We start from the raw sequence: 20,020 nt of genomic DNA, 5'->3' as shown, positions 1-20,020 counted from the left end.
GCCAAAATAGCGCATTAAATGCCAACTTGTGTCAGATATGTCACCGTGAATACCGCGGCCTACGAAAAGGATACTAATCCCGATACCGAGAGCCAAACAGCATTTTCGGTCCAGCTCCAAGCTACCTCCAAGCTCCAACATGGCAGGGCAAAGAGCGGAGATATCACGTTGCACGGAGAAGAGGGGAAATACCTCGATGCGCCGCCGCTGCCGCCAACCGCTACCTCACCAGTAACCCCTAGTCGTCAACTACCCGCCTCGAAACCCTCCTCGCCAACCGCCCCCTCGAAGCCCTCGTTGCCGCATCGACCATCGCCGCTTCCTCTTCCTCCGCAAGGTCGCCTCCATCTCGGGACAGCGCGCTCCCTCTCCTCCTCCGTGCGAGCAGGTGCATGCCCTCCTCCTCCTCCCCCTTCTCTCTGTCTCGGCGCTGTTGTGGCTAGCCCCTCTTGAATTTGGGTGACTATTCAGTTCTGATTCTGTTGCAATAGAAGTTGTTTGGTGCACAAATTGAAAGCATTTGGAAAATGTAGTACTCCAATAGAAGTTGTTTGGTGCACCTCAATGAGAATGCAAGAATTTCCTTGAAAATTTAGGTGTTTGCCATATATGGTAGTCATAGACATGGAAAATTTCCATGAGGTTGGGCATGGTGAATTTATCTTGAACACACTTATAAAATGTGTAATCCTGTGGCACAACACCTAAATGTGTAATTCTGTTGTAATACAAGTGTGTCATTTTGTATTAGAAGAAAACGCCTGGCACGGCAGTTACAAAATGCAAGAATTTCCATGAAAATTTAGATGTTGTACAGTTTCTGTTTCTGTTTTGGCCGTTGGCTACTCTTGTTGTTCCAAACTTTTCTTTTGCTTTCTTTTCCTTTTCGATATTGAATGTCCAGTAATTTGATAATCTATATATGGATGGATGCAGGTTTTGTTGTCCAACCTCATGGAAATCTATAACCACCAATGGTAGGTTATTGATGGACACGTCACTAATCATAGGTGATGGTTTAAGACCAATCAGTGTTGCACTGTTCTATAGTTGTGCATCTGCAGCAGAAAGCTGAACCAACTAGGAAGCGACACACAGTGTCGGAGCTGCAGTGTAAGCGTTGGGTTCAAATGAACCCGATAAAAAATGTTAATGTCATGTGGGGGCGCACGTATAGGCGCCGGCCACCTAGGGCAGAGAAGGACCCAATGTCTGGGTCAGCTTAATTTGAGTAATTAAGAGTCCAGATTGGAGATAGAAAGGTTTCGTCCCGTGGAAGGTTTTCCCTACCGTTTCCAATCTGATTAGGAGTCCTATTCCAATTCTGTAAGAGTCTAGCTTGATCCCCAAGTTTGTAAGGGCTATTTATAGTCACCCCTAGTCAATCAATAAAGCAAGCAATCAAAAACCCAAACCCTACTTTCCCCTGCGCCCTGGGCACTCCAATTCCCTGCCATGGGGCGACGAGGTTACAAGCCTCGTCCTCCCGTAGAGCACCCTTACTTCCTGCAATCTTCCTCTAATCCCCAAATTCCCCAAGCACGTGACAGTTAAATTCAATAGAATTTAGACCCAATGCTACACTTGCACCCGATAGTTGTAATAGCATGAACCCAATGCTTAGTTTTTCCAGCTCCGCCCCTGGCGACACATACAGACAGGTCTATAGCCATGTTCAACTGATCACATTCTGGCTTCACAAGGATTGAACAGTAAACACCCAATAGATACTTATGGCTTCAGGTAAGCATCGATAGTTCGATTTCGGACACACCAATGAGCATAGAAATAGATGATGGACTGGAACAAGCACAAAAGGTTACATGGTTTTGCCACAAACTCTGTTCCATGTGTAAGGTAAGAACTATTCTTAGGAAGCGTTAAACTTAGTAAAATTGGTTTTCCATGCGCACATAGATAGCACTCCATTGCCCCTAATGCTAACCAGAGAGTCAATAGGTTAAATATAGCAGTTCCAAACCAGCTGAATGAACTTCATTTCATACCTTTGAGAGACGACCCAAAAAAGGAACCATGCATGGCAGTGGTTGGGATGGCACCCTGATACTATCCAAAAAGTGTGTGGCTTCCCTTCTTCTCCCATCCCATCCAACCCTTGCTCCATTCTCGTAGCATGCTTCCTCACGCTTTGCTTTCCCATTTGCCCCGTTCCTTGTTCAAGCATTTTTGCTTCCTCCATACGTTTTGTTTCTTGGCAAATTTAGGACAAGTCTCGCCGATTCCCCATCCATGTCATGCATCATTCTACTTTGTGTATTCTCAATGGAGTTGCCAGGGTAGGGTAAGGTTTCCACTTCCAAGGGGAAGAGGGAGGAGCGAATCCTTGTTGCTCTACTCTCTTTCCCGTATTCCTTAATTTCATTCTTGTTGTTGTGGTTCCAACTCCATCTGAAAAGGAGCAAAAGGTCCTTTCTTGATTGATTCAGGAAGAAAAGAAAAGAAAAGGCGGCAATCATTCCAATGGTCCCTTGATTTGGGAAAAAGGGAAGGCTTGAAAATTTGAAGCATGGAGGAGGAGATGCCAGGCGAGAAGGAACTAAGCGAACCAGGATCAATTAATTGCGCAAGTAGTTCAAGCAACAGCCCGTGCAACTCAAGGATCAGCAGCCAAAACAATCCCAATTCACTGGTGGATAGAGATGATGATAACATCTCTACTGGGGTGGTTGTTGAGTTAAAGGAGGGGATGAGCACTTCTGAATTGAAGGAGGGGGCGACTATGGAATTGAAGGAGGAGGGGGCCAATATCGAAGTCTTGAAGGAGGAGGTTACAACTACCGAATTGAAGAAGGGGTCAGCTATTGACTTGATGGAGGAAGGGGTGGCGATTAACCCAGTCCTGGAGAAGGAGGGAGTGGCTATCGACCTGAAGAAGAAGGAGCATATGGATACTGATTTGAAGGAGAAGGGGGCGACATTCAAAGAATCCAAGGAAGAGGGGGCGCCGATCGAATTGGAGAAGAGGAGCAACCATGAGAAGGCTATCCAACTGAAGAGGGATGGGACAAGGCTATTCCAGCAGCGGGACTACGAGGGAGCAGCCTGTGCATTTGACAATGCAATAAAATTGTTGCCGAAGGAACACGATGATATCGCCTTCCTCCACTGCAATATTGCTGCTTGTTACATGCACATGAACCCTGAGGATTATGAGCGTGCCATTGATGAGTGCAACTCGGCACTGGAGGCATCACCCAAGTATACAAAGGCATTACTGAAAAGGGCACGATGCTTTGAAGCATTGGATAGGTTGGATCTAGCTTGTAAGGATGCGCAGAAGGTGCTGAGCTTGGAACCCAACAATATTACTGCATTGGAGCTCTTTGAGAGCATTAGGGAAGAGATGGAGGAGACAGAAATGCTTTTGGAGAATCAGCTGGCTGTGTCATTACCAGAGGAGCCTAAGTCCATTGTTTCTGCAAAAGAGAGGATCAAGAGGAAAGTATCTCGCAGATTTAGAAACAATTCTATAGTCGAGGAAGAGGTGTGGTTGATTCATGATGATGAGATGCAAGAGAATGACCAAGACAGCAAGGAAGAAGAGTGCGATGAAGAAAACGACCACCATATGACAAGTAATTTAAATAATGAAGAAAATGACAGTGAGGAGATGCGGTCAAAGCATGATGAGGATAACTGCAGGTACACTGAACAGCAGAACCATATGAAGCATAGCCAGTACAGACAAGGACCAGCAAACGATGAATGTCAGCTACTGCATCATGCTTCATGGGACATGGAAGAGATGCACCGCAAACAAACTCACAGTCAAAACAAGGCCCTCAAAGAGCTAGATGTGAGAAGCTGTCAGCAGCATCAGCAGGAGATGCATCCAAAGCAGGATCAAATCTCTGGTGTGAACAAACGTCAAAAGCAAATTGAGGAGGAGATTCGAAGAACTAGTCCTAGCAAAAACGAGAACCGTATTGAGATGTACGAAAGGCATATAAAAGAAAAACACTCAGAGCGGCATATTAGTCGTGGTGAGGAGGACAAGCAGGAAAAGCAGATGGGAATCAAAGTAGCAAGTCATGGGAAAGACCAGCAGTACCAACAACACATCAAGGAGAAGAAGGATTCAAATAAAGAAACAAGGACTGTAAAGTTTGTGTTGGGAGATGATATAAGGATTGCTCTGGTTCCAGAAAATTGTAGTCTGATACAATTGATAAACATAGCTCGGTGTAAGTACAGTCCCCACCTCAAGGCAATGCTTCTTAAATTTAAGGACATAGAAGGCGACTTGGTGACAATTACGTCGACTGAAGAACTAAGGTGGGTTGAGGACCTAAAACAAGGACCAGCTCGGTTGTACATAAAAGAAGTAAGTCCTGAGCGTGAGATCACAAGGGACATTGTTATGCCCAGTATTTCTATTGCAACATTACAAAAAAAGCATAGCATCTCCGAGTGTGGAAGCTCTAGGCATGCAGCAGAAGAAGAAAAGAACTCCTCATATGTTGATGACTGGATGGTACAGTTTGCTCGTCTATTCAAGAACCATGTTGGTTTTGATTCTGATGCATATGTGGATCTCCGTGACCTTGGTACACGGCTGTATTATGAAGCGATGGAAGACACCATCACCAGCGAAGAAGCTCAAGAGATATTCCATGCTGCAGAGGCGAAATTTCAAGAAATGGCAGCTCTAGCATTGTTTAATTGGGGCAACATCCACATGTCTCGTGCAAAGAAGAGATTAGTTTTATCTGAAGATGCTACCAAGGAATCTGTACTTTCTCAGGTTAAAAGTGCATATGAATGGGCATGCGCTGAATATGTCAAGGCTGGAAAGAAGTTTGAAGACACTGTGGATGTAAAACCGGACTTTTATGAAGGCCTCATTGCACTTGGACATCAGCAGTTTGAGCAAGCAAAGCTTTCTTGGCGTTATGCAGATGCATGTAAGGTAGACATGGGAACTGAAGTACTAGAACTATTTAACCGTGCTGAGGACAATATGGAAAAAGGAATGGAGATGTGGGAGGGAATAGAATATTTGCGGGTGAAAGGGATGTCTAAATCAAAAAAGGAGAAAATCCTACTGGATAAGTTGGGCTTGGATGGGCATCAACAAGATTTAACAGCAGATGAAGCGGTTGAGCAAGCTTCAAATATGCGATCACAGCTAAACATTTCATGGGGTACCATTCTTTATGAACGTTCAGTGGTAGAACTTAAATTAGGTCTTTCTAGCTGGGAGGAAAGTCTCACCGAAGCAATTGAAAAATTTAAGACTGGTGGAGCTTCTCTGGCAGATATCAGTGTAATGGTAAAGAACCATTGTATAAATGAGAAAACTCAAGAAGGTATGTTGTACTGATTTGTCCTTTTTTTTTGCAGTTTCTTTGTTTGTCTGTTCCTAAATCATCTATTCTAAAAGATTGAGAAAAGTCTATTTTGAACCATGATCTCGTAGAGGAAGTCTGAATCAGACCTTGACCTTTGAATCCCTGAATTTCAAACCCTAACTTTACTGATCCCGGTTAATTAGAACCTTTAATCCCAGAAATCACGTTTGGTAGACTGGTTTCATTGACTTATGGCCATGATTTCCAAATAAACTGAATGAGTCAGTTCCAAGACAAGGTTTTTTCCTTTCTCTCTTCTTTTTGGCATCGACGCCGTGATATTTATATTACCATTTCTCAAGTCAGTCCCGGCTATTTATATTACCATTTCTTTTTCTCGAGTCGATCGTAGGTTCGCTTTGCGGGTCTTCTGATATACTTTCGGATCCATGATATTCATGAACAGTATACTAAGTTGATGAGATGAACAGATAGGTACAATCGACAAAATGATACATGACATAACCTAAGTATTATTCATTACACTTGTTCCTTCTTCTATTCACTGTAGGTAGTACAATCGACAAAATGATACATGACATAAACCATTAGGGAGCAGCAGTGTCTTGATCTAGCTAGTACGCACGCATGCAGATGGTGTACATCAGCCGTGCATAATTGTTGTGTACTGCAACACACCATATTAAAACAATCGGCCATGATCGCTGGCTGTTTGCTTGGAAGTCGGACAAAACACGATTGGTCAAAAGCGTGCATCAACCGGTAAGCTCAGACGCTCTAAGAAAAATAGTAGCGGTTATTCTCGTTAGTTATTTCCTAAACATAGTTCAAAAATATCAAAATTAAAAAAGTAGGAGATGCAGAGCATCATTTGGGTCATTCCTCTAGTCCTTAGCCAGCAATCCAGGCACCACGTCAACAAAACCAGTCCGCCAAACACGATTACTGGGATTGAGGGGCTTAATTGACCGGGATTGGTAAGGTCTGGGTCCAGAATTCAGGGACTCAAAGGTTAAGGTCTGATTCAGACTTTGTCTACAAGATCAGGGTTGAAAATAGACTTTTCTCTAAAAGATTTATGTGCCATTATGTATGCCAGGTATGCTAATAGTAATGCTTATTATAATGATTAGGAAAATGTTAGGATCTGTTGAAGGCAGAGTGTAGCTTCCCACTATTCAAAGACAATCAGTTTCATCAGCAGATAGTAAGCTATGTCAAAACAAACCATTCTGCTACAATTTGTATTTTTACTCTGTAGATTTTTTCCTAGTAATGATCTTACAACTAGTAAAAAGTGCAATTAGTTTTGGTGCTAATTGTTGAACTGTAACTTCGCTAATCTGTTATGCTAGAAATTTTAAATTTTAGATCCTCTTAATAAGATTTAAGGGGGGACACAAGTTATTAATTTTTCCCCCTTTGTTCTACAGGATTGAGCTTCAAGATTGATGAGATAGTTCAAGCATGGAACGAAATGTATGATGCTAAAAAGTTGAAAAATGGTAGTTCTTCTTTTCGTCTTGAACCTTTGTTTCGAAGGCAACCTTCGAAGCTGCATAATATACTAGAGCACATAAAGTACACATGAGCTTGTATTTGATATAGGAGTTGGTGCTGTTGGCATGGATGCAAATTTTGATACTATTTAAAAAGGTATTTCATTCTTTATGAGAGATGTATTGTTCAGCTTATTCCTATACATATTTATTTGGTATATACTAACTAAAGCTAGAAAAGAACTGTGTGAACGTTTTTGCTGGGTTGAACTCTTAAATACAACCATAATAACGATTCTATAGCATACAAAAATGTGATGCAACAAATCGCAATATCCCTCATGCAATGATCAATGATTCAATGTAATAATAGCAAAACTGTATATTTCTCTTGATTAGAAAACGCCCAGTCCCGATGTGGTATACACTTATACACTTGCATTTATCTCCTCCACTACCAGCCATAGATGCATCCGATTATTGTTTGTTCCACTCCCCACTACCAGTTGTAGGATGGTGGTGGGAGTGTATGTAAAATATCTAATTTACATACCCATACAGTAGCCAATTCCATTATTTCAATATCAACTTCTACTAAAATAAATAGGAACATGTTAGCCTGAACCATGCTTTACATGCAACCATGCAAGTCAGCGCCAGACTGAAGTCGGAGAGCAGCTCCGTTAGGATGGGAACCAGGCCACCACCACTCAGGCGCCAAAACCGGTCACTAGGATGAATGATATCATACCACCCTTCTTCCTTCGTTGTTTTGTGTTTGCCTTTTTTCATTGACATGTTTTGGTCTGGAACAATTATTGGTCCGATCGATTATGTGCAAAACTTGCACATTGTTCCTAACTGTGATGTAGCACACTTGATCTATGACCCGTTAGGATGCCATGTCAGGCGAGGGGGAGTACAGCAGTGTTAGTTTGGTTGTAAATTTAATTAAAAGTTGCAAATTATATTGCAACAGGGTACCAAAAATAGACACTTCCTGTTTTAAAAGGTCCTTGGTTTTTCCTGGCATATATAGACTGAACTCATTGTTGGTGCTTGCTTCTGCTCATTCAAAGTTTTTACGTGTCAACTTTCAATATTATATCTAAAATAATAAAAAACATGAATTCTCAGCATATCTTCTCCATATGTAGGTGCTGTATCAATCATGAACTCTCTTTCTTTTTTTGCGGGGAATCATGAACTCATTTATGTCTACAATTTATCTATGATTTCTGTGAGGACATTAAGCCATATGCATGCTTAACATATAAATGATCCTGGCATATTTTGCAGGGTGGCAACTGCTTGGAACTGTCTACATTCAAGAATTCCAACGGGTGACATTTCCAATTCAAACTATAAGAGCTGCTAAGAATGCACTTGTAAAGTTAACAATACATTTCACAAGCTGGACATCCACTGACGTATTAAAATGTATCGACTGTGTATTATTAGATATATAGAAAAGCTCAAGTGTTGTAGAAACATAGTAGTTAAAGTTCAATATGAAAGTTCATAGTTTGGATTGTCTGAAAGGTATCTATTTCACTAGAAGGATTATCCATATGTCCGTGCTGAAAATAGTGTTAACATGCACTACTCATGTGCATGAACAGTGCTGCAGTTACATGAGCCCGGATAGAAGCTGGCAACACATTAGGGATAGGATCTCATCCAGTTTGAAATGTGTAATTATTAGAGAACTGTCAGTTTCTTTTCTAATCGAGATATGCTTCCTTAGATATATAATCCATCGGTCCACAAATAAATGTCATTTTACCTTTGTCCTAAGTCAAAGTTTTTAATGTTTGACCAACTTTGTAGGAAAAAGTAACAACATATATGGCACCAAATTGGTATCGCTAGATCCGTCTTCAAATATAGTTTCATAATATACAACTTTGATATCGTATATGTTGCTACTATTTTCTATAAAGTTAATCAAATTAAAAAAATTGACTTAAGACAAATTTAGAAGTACACTTATTTGTAGTGTTGCTACTATTTTCTATAAAGTTAATCAAATTAAAAAAATTGACTTAAGACAAATTTAGAAGTACACTTATTTGTAGACGGAGGAAACATATCTCAATTAGAAAAGAGATTGAAGCTCAACTTGGGTATTTGATGATAATTAGTCTCATCAAATCCCAAGTTGAGTTTCTATCTCTAAACTTAGCTATAGATATTCCGTGTGCTGAAGAGGCTGCTGAAACTGAGCATGCAAGGTAATGTGTTATATATTTGCAAAAGTCATTTTTCAAAGGTGAATCTAGCTATGAGTTATTTGATAAAGCAGTTTTCCAAGTGAGTGTGTGAGGGTTATTTGGAAAAGCCGCGTGTGGATCTATATATGACTGTTATCATAAACTGATAAACTCATCTCCCACCCACTGATAATGGAAGGTCAATCTAATACTTATTTTCAGTGGAATAAATAAAGGAACGAATCAAAAATCTATCATGACATATTTTGACTTTGAAAAATTCTCCAAAATTTTAGGACTGTCTTCATTTTATTTTTTGCGAGAATTATGACTGTCTTTCGATCACTCATTAAACCACTCAATGAAGTCCAATTCAAAAATCTGAATCCCATTCAAATTTTGAATTTCAGCCCCATTTGTTGAATTCATTGAAACATCCCATTTTTTCATCAGTTGGAAAAATCGCCAAAAATCACTCTGGACTGAGCTTGAGACGTACATAGAATCCATTTTCACGAGTTCTTGCAGCAGGGGAGACACAGAGCTGATCACCTTCGGAATTCGATGTTGATGAACATACGAAGGCGGGCTAATCCATCGTACCACGCGTTCGACTTACAGCCACGATGCCTTTCTCAGGTTCCTCAGTGTTTTGTGAATTTGTTTTGGGATCCGTAATTATGAGTCTCTAGTTTAAGGTTTACATGCATATACTTGTTACATGCGCACAATATTTGCTATTATTTATTTTTGCAAGATTATTTAATATTATAAGTTATTTAATTTGCATGACCTAATTAACAGGCTGGCAAGGCCAATAGAACAACCAATGGTGCGCTCAGTGGTTGTATCAGACTCACCGATGAGTCGCAGTCCGTATTCAACAAAGACAAGCATTCATTGCTGACCCAAATCTTTTATCATACATGACGGTTTATTTGTATTTTCTTTGAGAAAACACAATAGAGACGCGGACGCTCACAAACACGCACGCACACTCATTCTATGAAGGCACGCATGCACATCCTACCCATATGAACAACTCCAAGAGACTGGTTCGGCACATCATCTTGAGGTTGACGAAATCACTACAAGCGTCTCGTAGTTGACGGGTACGTCACTCCCACTAAAAACACAATGCCGGTTAAGCCTCGTAATAAATCTAAAAAAATACAAGCACTCATGCCAAGTCAGAAACTTGAATCTAGATGTGTTAGGTCCACCACAAGAAACCAACCACATGAGATAGACTCAGTTCGCATGCATGATAGTTTCTTACTGTCTCACCGAGTAGTTCAGGTTCGTCATGTACCTACTCAAGGCTCTTGAAAAGAGCTGCTAGCAGAGTTTTCTCTTGTAGGGTCTCTAGTGTAAGAACTAGTACCACAAAATGAGACCGGGTTTGCGAAACAAATTACTTTATTGAAAAAGACATGACCATTCGAAAAGATCCGAACTAATCTAGCCTCGCCCGGCTAGGCATGGCGTTTGGAACTGTCAAAATTTTCTAGCTTTCGGAGGCGAGCTAGCTTGAGCGGGCGAGCAATACTTTGCCCACGCGACAGAGCCGGATCGGTTCGCCTCCGAACGGCAATATACCGTGTGCGGAGATAAAAGCTGAAATCACAACTCACCCGGATTCTTCTCACGCGTCTCGTCTCAGGCTCTGGCTAGCGGCCGGCAATGAACCAAACGGTGCACGCATGGCAAGGTCAGCAAAGCCGAGCTAGGAGCGATGGGCCAGCTGAGCAAAGGAACCAAATGCACCCGGATGACCTCACCACCGGGACAGAAAAGTCGCAGTGTTTCTTACGTGGCACAACATGGTGTACCGGCAAGTATACCGGCGCAACATAATGGACTGACAGAGATATATAGAGCATGAATCTTGGATCGTTGCGGCAATGCATGGCTTAACGACTGAGGCTAATGGGCAGCAAACAAATGCTAAGCGGTAGCGGAGAACACATGCAATGCAATAATGGTGTGCTGGTTCGGGTCGATTGCAAAGCCGGCGTGCGTAGCTAGCTAGATCGATATAATTAAGCTACAAGTACGTAATTCAAGCACTCCAATTAATGGGAAGATATAACTACAAAGAGAGTATTTTTGACAAAGAGAGTACGTACATACCCGGCCATCGATCGTGCTAGCTAGCTAATACTAGCAGCTACGAGTAGTAAATAGTGGAGGCAGGGTTTGGCCGTTTTGCAGGTCACGGTGGCGATATGTATGGACATGTGGATCGATCGCTTTTAAACAGCGACCGCGAGGAGCTGCTGGCTGCAGGCCGTGTTGAGATTGTTGAGGAGCGATTAATTAGTTGGATCAATATTCGAAATGGGTGGGGGAGCTGCTGGCGCGAGCAACAAGCCGCTGGGGCTCGAAGTGACCCCGACGTGGGCAGTGGCCGCCATCTGCGGCGTCATGATCGGCATCTCACTTACGCTTGACGCCGGCCTGCACCACGCCACCAAGGTACGTAAGTACGGAGTAACCTTGTTTGCATTGCATGCTACTCCTTCCGTTGCTAAATAATTTGCACTAAAATCACGACAAATATTTAAAAACGGAGGCAGAAAAAAAAATAGGGAAGATCAGAATAAAAAAGATTATTTATTAGAAGGGGACAAAACATAAAAATATGAAACTCATGTGCTGAAATTGCAAATGTTAGACAAGGACTTGAGTAGAAAATCGAATTCTTAGGGGGGGCCAGGGCTGGCCTTGTCCCGGCCTCCACCACCGAACGGAGGGAGTAATTGAGTACTTCTTCTAATCTTAAATTGTTGTCAAAATATTACATGTATCTAGATGTTTTTTAAGAATAGATATATATCCATATTTGATAAATTTGAATCAAGAATTTAGGATCGGAGTATTGAACTAACCAGTTTTCGATCCATCGGTGCAACTAGCTAATGCGTGCACATATATAAGCAGTGGCTGCGAAAGAGGAGGAGCCTGGCGCTGTTCGACGCCCTGGACACGATGAAGTCTGAGCTCATTGCGCTTGGCTTCGTGTCTCTGCTGCTCACCTTCCTGGGCTTCTTCATGCCCTTCGTCTGCGTCCCACTCGGAGCAGCCAGCACCATGCTGCCCTGCGAGTGCACGGAGCAACTTGCTAAGCACCCCCCACCGCTCAACAGTTGCCGGCAAGTGAGTGCCACGTATGGTTTATTTAATTAACTACTCACTCCAATTTTAAATTGTTGTCGAAATATTACATGTATCGTTTTTAAGAATAGATACATTCATATTTGGACAAATTTGAGTGAGAATTTAGAATCAGAGAGAGTAATTAGCTACTTTACTTAATTAGTCTAGTGTTCATGGATGGATGCATGCATGGCGTGGTGTAACTAAGTAATTTCCATACGCATACAAAATGTGCAGGGCATGGTCCCTCTTGTGCCACCTGAGGCACTGCACCAGCTGCACCTCTTCCTCTTCTACTTGGCACTTCTCCACGTCGCATTCAAACTCCTCACATTATATCTGGCTAGAGCAAAGGTACGTATAGAAACTCTCACAGCTCGTTTGGTTTGGAGAGGTGCTAACTAAATTGCTGACATTTTTTCTTCTATATTTACAGATTTCTAAATGGAAGGAGTGGGAAAAGGAAGCCCGCTCCGCTTCAAATGACCTATTGCACCGTATAATACATAAACTCGCTTTGACTGTTTACTGCTTAATTTTCTCCTTTTCTTACAAGTGAAATTCATATCACGCAGAACCCTCCAATCTCAGGCTTTCTCATCAAACAACGTTTGTGATGCGGCTCACGAAAAATTGGAGCAAAAGCACCGTACTTCTCTACATTGTAAGTGACACATCTATCACTCCCAGTATGAAATCTGTAAAAAAACTTATGAGGATTCTTTTCTATCTGAAGAGTACCAAATTTCCATTCGAGAAACGCAAAAAATTAAACAATTGAACGATACAAGTTGTTGCGAACTTGGGCCACATGTTATTATCTGCATAATGTTCCTACATGTGAATTTACTAGCTAGCTCGACATGGGATTTTTATTTTATTAATTACTAGGTTTAAAATATATTTTGCAGGTGAGCTTCTTTAGGCAGTTTTTCAACTCTGTTGAGATGACAGACTATGTCCAACTACGGCATGGATTCATGACTGTGAGTACTATATCCATTCTAAATAGATGATGCCTTAAAATTATGCTGCAAAATTCCTTTTAATTTCATTATTAATATATGAGAGGTTACTAGATCAATGAAAATAAAAATAATGACTATGCTTGTCATGAAAATATTTCATAATTGTATAATTTTGAAGTTTTCTGCCAACATGTTCATATGAAAAGAAGGTCTCTCCTATTCTTCTGCATGAGGTCAACACAACACAAATTTATTTTAAGAGGTTCATCTCAGACTGAGATATAAAAGCATCCACACTCTTTAGAAATACTGCCTCTATAGATGCCTCTAAGGAGTAAGGATTAGAGGTAGCCTCTAAACATTGCAGCTCTCTGCCTCTAAGCTATAGAGGTAGAAAATGACTTCTTCCATGAAGGTAACCTCTAAGCAATGTAATGCATGTAAAATAAAAGAGAGACTCCAAATATTTTATCCTCAGACATGGGATCCATCTTGAAGGTAAAATTGCCTCTAAGGACTGCAACGTTTGGTGACAAGGCAAGAAGCAGGGGGTGGGTCCCAGCTTAGAGGTAAAACTACCTCTAAAGACTGTGGATGCCCTAAAGTGAAACAGACTAATCTCTTGCACTGTCAGACATTGTGGACAAAACATAGTCTTCAAAACAAATTTTGGATCGCCACTTCCATTTTGTACATTTCTAAAGCCAATATATAGAACTGTCCTTTAAAAACAAATCAACTCAGATGTGATTTCCAAATGTCCTAAACATTTTATAAAGTATAGGTGTGCATTCAAGAAAAAGGTGGACTAGAGGAGATGGTAGTGTTTACCTCTTTGGACTTACTGCACATATTTTTACACCGCTGATTCTTCATCTTTTCGTAGGCTCACTTATCACCGGGAACTAATTTTGATTTTGGAGCAAAAATTCAGAAATCACTTAGTGCTGATCTCAAAGCAATTTCAAGTTGTAGGTACGGAAACTTTATCCAGTATATATAAATAAGCATGTTGTAATTGAAAAAAAAAATTAATCTGTTGTATATACTTGAAGCTATCAATACACGATTTCTTTAAAAAAAAACACATATAATGTCATTTCTTTTGACCTGTGTGAATTTTCATTCTCTTTCAACCATCATATCCTAAATTATTTTTTGTTTTTACTGAATCCATTAATTTAGCAGTTCGCCGTTATGGGCCTCCGCCCTGGTTATGCTACTGATTAATGTTCGTGGTGAGTTGCTATATTACATACGTTTTGCTAGTCACCAACTTCCAAAGCGAGAATGTGTTGTGTTCAATTTATTTACGGAATTAACATGTCAATTTTTTTCAGGATGGGATGGAATGTTCTGGCTATCTATACTTCGTGTAGTGGTAATTAATAATGTGTGATGCTTTTGATTATTTGTTGCACGCCGGTTGCTCCAATATTTCCTTTGACCTGTGTATGTATATACTAGGTCATCTTTTTGGTCGGTACAGAGTTACAGACTATCATAACAGCAAGGATAGACATGGACAAGCTAAGCGATGAACATTTCTGGTTCAGAAAGCCTCGTCTGCTTCTTCATCTCATTATCCTGGCGTCATTCCAGGTCAGCATGCAAAATAATGCCATAAATCAAATAAAAAGGTGTTGGTCACGTACGCTCATGTAATTAATAACTCTTCTTTCTTTTCGGTCTTGAAGAATGCGTTCCAGATCAGTCATTTCCTTTGGATTTCGGTAATGGCTATATTTTTTCTGATACGCATCTGGTTTGTTTGACACAGCTTGTCTAATTTAATTAAGTCAGTGTTTGCGCAGGTCTACTTCGGATTGATGTCCTGCTTCCATCAAGGACACCTTGGCAAAGTTGTCGCTGGAGTGTGCCTGAGGTAATGTAGGAACATATGCAATTAGTTTTCAATTTAATTTCTAACCATACTTGAATTTTTTTTACTTTATGTTTTCCATGTACAGACACTTAACATGGCAGTACTACCCCTACTTACTTTTAATATTAATATGTGCGTGCAGCGGTCTACTGCAATTTATTTGCAGCTACATCACAATGCCTTTATATGGACTAGCCTCTCAGGTATATATATACATGTGCATACATACGTACGTACATACCCACTAACTAACAAATTAACCACTTTCGACCGATGAAATTAATCAACGCAGATAAAAAGAACTGTTTTGGACGTCGAAAGAGGCCAAGAAGATGGAGCAGACGCGAAAACAGCGACGAGCACCGCAAATGTAATCGAGACCATCATTGGGCCAGTGGAGAAGGTGCCCATAATTCCAGCACTCCGCCGGTGCAAAAGCGCTGGGTATGCGTCAGAGGGCCTTATTGTTTGAAGCATCAAGTCTTCAATGTATCAGTTATCCAAGGCTTCATTTTACTCTATCTTTTGCACCCTCAAGTGCCGGTCTAATAATTGCTAGCTAAGTACGTGCACTAGGATCCTAATCTTTTCCGAGGGCTGAACTATCGTCGGGTATTTATGATAACTCTCGGCTATTGCAATGACCGACAGAGCCCACTCGGCCATGTTTATTCGGCCATTACCCTAATACCAAAGTGTACCGTAGGACATGTGCCGTCGGTTTATGTTATATCCGAGTATATTCTAATACCGTCGGCATTAAGTATAACCGAGTGGTTTATTATACTGTCGGTCTAGGTAATTACCGCGAGGTTTGTACTACCGTCGGTTTATGTTATTACCGAGATGTTTGTACTATCGTCGATTTATGTTATTACCGAGAGGTTTGTACTACTGTCGATACTACTTATAACCAAGAGGTATGTACTGCCGTCGGTCTAAGTTATAACCGAGAGTTTTGCACTCCTGTTGGTGTTAATTATAACTGAGAGTTTCTATCCATGTCAGTTTTAAGGATAACTGAGAGCTAAGAAACTACCATCGACGATTAAATTTCATGACATTATAATACATGCATCCTATAGGCATAATGTACAAATAGGCTCACTTCTAGTCACATTTCAGATTGAGCAAAATATATAATTGAAGCACAAATAATTGAAGTACATATGTCTCACAAGTCTAATGAGAGTTGGTTTCATAATGAAAAACTACATAGAATCTTCAATCGTCTGTCTTGACAATATGGAAATGCAAAAGATAACGTAGCTGATTAAACAACAGTTCATCCTGAACAACTTGAAACATCAATCCCTTTGCAAGATGCACCATGATAAGATCAGTTTGTGCCAGCTTCGTCCAAGAAGTCGAAGAAATCTCCATCCTCAGTTCCACCTCCAGTGCCATCCTCACCACCACCTCCATTTCTTCTTCCAGTGCCCTAAGAAATGAAAATACCAGTTGTAAGAAATAAAATTCTGAAAATATTGAAGATATACATGATATATAGTGACGAGAAATTTGTTGTTTGCACACTTGAGAGAGAGAGAGAGAGAGAGAGTCACATTAAGGTGTGGCCAGCTCTGGTTTTTCCTACATGAAGGCTGAGAAAATAACTGAACAGAGCAAATATTCATGCATGTAACCATTCAAAAGGTCCTTGGTGCACCAGATTGACTAAGATGCAAATATCACTTTTACTAGCCATGTTATCTAGCAAAGCAAATTAAAGCCATTGCATGCATCTCTCTTTATTTCTCTGTATATGTGGAGTGGAGTGGACATGCATGTCTTAGTAGCTCTAGTGCTAAAGTTATAGTACACCAACTTTTGCAAATGAACACAAGGCTTTCCTTTTACCGCTGACACACGTTCGGTTAATTAATTACTAAAAGAAATGCACTTTTTTCTCACTTCTGTGAAGTTGCTGGATTACTTAGTTGCCTTCTGGGACTTTTATATTATTCTAAATATCTGAAACAATGTTCAACTACTCTTACCTGTTCAGTTCCATCATCATCATCATTATCATCGTCATCATCGTCGTCGTCGTCATGGTCGTCATCTCTATACAAATATTTTGAATCTGAAATGAACGGAAATCAAGCACAAAAGGAATAGTCAACAACAGAAGCACTGAAATTACTCCAAAATTAAAATTTCTCCATTTGAACTCATCAATAATTTGTCGCCGACGGTTGATTCTATGATAAGCTTACATATTCATGTTTTGCTTCCTCCATTAAGCCATCAAAGTCCAGTCCTCGGTCTGACGCAAGAGTCTATAAACATGAACACATAAGCACAATTTCATCGTTCCATGCTAGCTCAGATTTCAAAAACTAATAAAATTTACCCGTAGAACATGTTCCATGCATCGCATCTTCTTGTTGTCCTGCCGCAGATGGCGATTTTCATTCTCCAAACGGCACCGCTCAAGCTCACTGCTACCACATTCTACTGGTCGTGGTACGCTGATACTTTGACTTAATAATATATTTGTCGATTTTGTTAAATGTCTCATTGGCGACAATTCCAAGCTTACCATGGCATTTTTTCCTGTTGTTTCATAAATGATGGATCCATCAAATTCTGGATGCTCCTCTTGCCAATTTTCCCCCTAAGTATTTTCCATTACAGTCTCAAATCGTTCCTTTCCAAAGAAAAATATTATGTAAGTGATTGTACTGAACATAGCCATGTTTTTGTTATATCAGAGAACATTGCTATGTTAGGAGTAAAGTAACATGAACTTTAATTGGCAAAACAGTAATGAGGAATGGAATTGACATAATTAACCATATAACTAAATTAGTGGATAAAAATAAGTATGGTGAGTCGCAAAAGAAAGAGTACTTCTGGATTCTCTATGATTTTCTCCCAACGAACTTACATTGGTTCATGCAAACTAAATATTGCAATATTCATGACTCATGAACCATGACATTGAGTTGCATGAAACCATACTGGTGCTATTTTGGATACTCTTACCAAGTACATCGAAAACAAGTCAAACAGAACTTAAACACCATAATGCAAATGAACTGTGTAAGATTCATAGCTGCATATTCTCAAAGAGAATGCAGCATAAATTAGCTCAAGACTTACCCAAAGATTAGCAGTTTTTGTGCTAGATATCTGTCCACGATCATTCTCTTTCTTCAGTCTATGTGAGTGATGCGAAGCATGAGCAAGTCCCGGGTCTTGACCGGTTATTCGTTTCTACATAGGAGTTATAATATGATCAAATGTTATTCTAGTAGTATTTAAATACGGAAAGATGCTTCGGAAAAAATGTACCAGATATTGGCAGGTAGCAACTATTCTTCTTGCGCCAGCACTATGGTAAATTGTGTGGCCATGAGCTAGTCTATTATTCTTCCCACGTAAAGTTTTTTTTATGGACTCTGGCGTGCACCAATGTTCACATAGTAAACGCCAACCTTGGGGGGTACCAACGGCAACTGGCTTAGCAGAAATTAATGCGTCAACCGTTGGCCAGCGGTTACCATCCTCATCTTCTTCCTCTGCAACATTGCTGCCCTGTATAATCTTCTGATGGCTGCCTTCTTCTCCTCGTGTATCATTTGCCTTACTTTTTTAGTAAAGTTCTGCTCCAAGGCTTCATTCGCGTCACGTTGTTTCCCTGGATTGCACTTGAAACGCCACTGGCCACTGGCAATTATTAAGAGTACGATTTGAGAACCAAAGACTGTTCTAGAAAATCTGAAATAAAACATGGATTTAAATCATACATTACTACTAGGCTGCAGTCTTTTCTACTTGCTTAATTATTTCTTAATGCCTGACACGGTTAACTGTCCATGTTAGACTTTCAATCTTTGTTCAAATTTGGTTAGCTTTTTTTGCTCTCATTACTCGGCTATATTTACTTTCATGGGAAGCAAAAGGTCCAATTTCAATGCATCTTTATCCTACTGCACACCATACATTCCAGATTTTTGTTGTCAGATGAATATTCTCTATTTTGCAGTGTGTCCCCACTCATTAGAGTATGCTAGTATAAACTGAGATGCTTCTAGTTCTAGGTGTGGACACTGATGTGAAGTTTCTATGCCATGTTACTAAAATTGGGAAGTCAATGCATCTTTATCCGACTGCACACCATACAGTCCAGATTTTTGTTGTCAGATGAATATTCTCTATTTTGCAGTGTGTCCCCACTCATTAGAGTATGCTAGTATAAACTGAGATGCTTCTAGTTCTAGGTGTGGATACTGATGTGAAGTTTCTATGCCCTGTTACTAAAATTGGGAAATCAGAATATTTAGCTTGATGTTGCTCCTACAAACATTAAAGTATTCATATGCAGTAAGGTATTGGGACAGTTGCTCTGGCAGTTGTTCTAGCATCCATACTGAAAGTGTGTATGCTGTAACTAGCAGTGTTCATATGGCTTTAAGTTTGACCATTTGCCGTTTCGTCTTGCTATGAAAGAATCAGTAGAAATCATGCTAGCTAATGAAATTACCAAAAATTATGTTAAGATCTTGGAAGCTGCTGTTTGTGACGAAACCACTTGTAGTCAGCCCAAGTCAACACAGGTTTCTTACTATCAGGTTGATGAGGACATCCCTAGTCCTTTATCATCAACTACAATTGATGATGTTGCTGCACAAGACCAGTCCAATGAAGTTAGACTTGAGTCAATAACAAGAGCACGTGCAAAGCTATTTAAACAACATGTGAACTCACTCTTAATTGAATCTGATGTTTTAATTGATGTGCCTAAGTCTATGCATTTATGTATGATCAGATTTGAAGATAACTCAAGCATTACACGTAGAGAAGGAGAGTTGCAGTAAGATCCATTGCCATTGATTTTCAATATCAAGAAAAACGCAAGGGAGGAGAGGGAGGCCGGTACACCACATGAAGAGAAGGAAATCCAAGAGCAGTAGAAGTTGATATGGCTGATGCTAGGACAAGTCCCATGACACGT

At 40.4% G+C, this 20,020-nt stretch overlaps 2 protein-coding genes across 11 annotated transcripts; both read left to right on the top strand.

Moving 5' to 3' along the window:
• The first annotated feature begins 86 nt into the window (after positions 1-86).
• Positions 87-8,578, top strand: LOC100833105 (HSP-interacting protein). 8 transcript variants are annotated; one of them, XR_002966568.1, is made up of 5 exons: positions 87-388; positions 937-5,330; positions 6,467-6,540; positions 6,767-6,838; positions 6,942-6,976. XR_002966568.1 is itself a non-coding variant. In XM_010239031.3 (5 exons), the coding sequence occupies exons 3-5, from the start codon at positions 2,528-2,530 to the stop codon at positions 8,299-8,301; spliced, it is 3,045 nt and encodes a 1,014-aa protein (XP_010237333.1). In that variant the 5' UTR covers positions 87-388; positions 937-977; positions 2,448-2,527; the 3' UTR covers positions 8,302-8,578. The 8 variants fall into 8 exon arrangements, 5 of the variants coding, with proteins under 5 accessions (XP_010237333.1, XP_014757926.1, XP_014757928.1 ...); XM_010239031.3 differs by lacking the exons at positions 6,467-6,540; positions 6,942-6,976 and adding an exon at positions 8,132-8,578 and having other exon boundaries at positions 937-977; positions 2,448-5,330; XM_014902440.2 differs by lacking the exons at positions 6,467-6,540; positions 6,942-6,976 and adding an exon at positions 8,132-8,578 and having other exon boundaries at positions 937-1,010; positions 2,448-5,330.
• Positions 8,579-11,338: 2,760 nt separating this feature from the next.
• On the top strand, positions 11,339-16,010 carry LOC104584877 (MLO-like protein 7). Of its 3 annotated transcripts, none has more exons than XR_002966570.1 (14): positions 11,339-11,523; positions 11,989-12,204; positions 12,442-12,558; positions 12,641-12,701; positions 12,780-12,868; positions 13,116-13,190; positions 14,059-14,147; positions 14,358-14,410; positions 14,513-14,553; positions 14,640-14,774; positions 14,870-14,905; positions 14,976-15,057; positions 15,200-15,260; positions 15,350-15,422. XR_002966570.1 is itself a non-coding variant. In XM_024463656.1 (14 exons), exons 1-14 carry the CDS (start codon positions 11,386-11,388, stop codon positions 15,527-15,529), a joined length of 1,359 nt encoding a protein of 452 aa, XP_024319424.1. In that variant the 5' UTR covers positions 11,339-11,385; the 3' UTR covers positions 15,530-16,010. The 3 variants fall into 3 exon arrangements, 2 of the variants coding, with proteins under 2 accessions (XP_024319424.1, XP_010238961.2); XM_024463656.1 differs by having other exon boundaries at positions 14,361-14,410; positions 14,987-15,057; positions 15,350-16,010; XM_010240659.3 differs by having other exon boundaries at positions 14,987-15,057; positions 15,350-16,010.
• The last annotated feature ends 4,010 nt before the right edge of the window (positions 16,011-20,020 follow it).

Source organism: Brachypodium distachyon, chromosome 4 (assembly GCF_000005505.3).
Source record: "Brachypodium distachyon strain Bd21 chromosome 4, Brachypodium_distachyon_v3.0, whole genome shotgun sequence".
Taxonomy (NCBI): domain Eukaryota; kingdom Viridiplantae; phylum Streptophyta; class Magnoliopsida; order Poales; family Poaceae; genus Brachypodium; species Brachypodium distachyon.
This window is presented reverse-complemented; position numbering and strand designations above follow the sequence as displayed.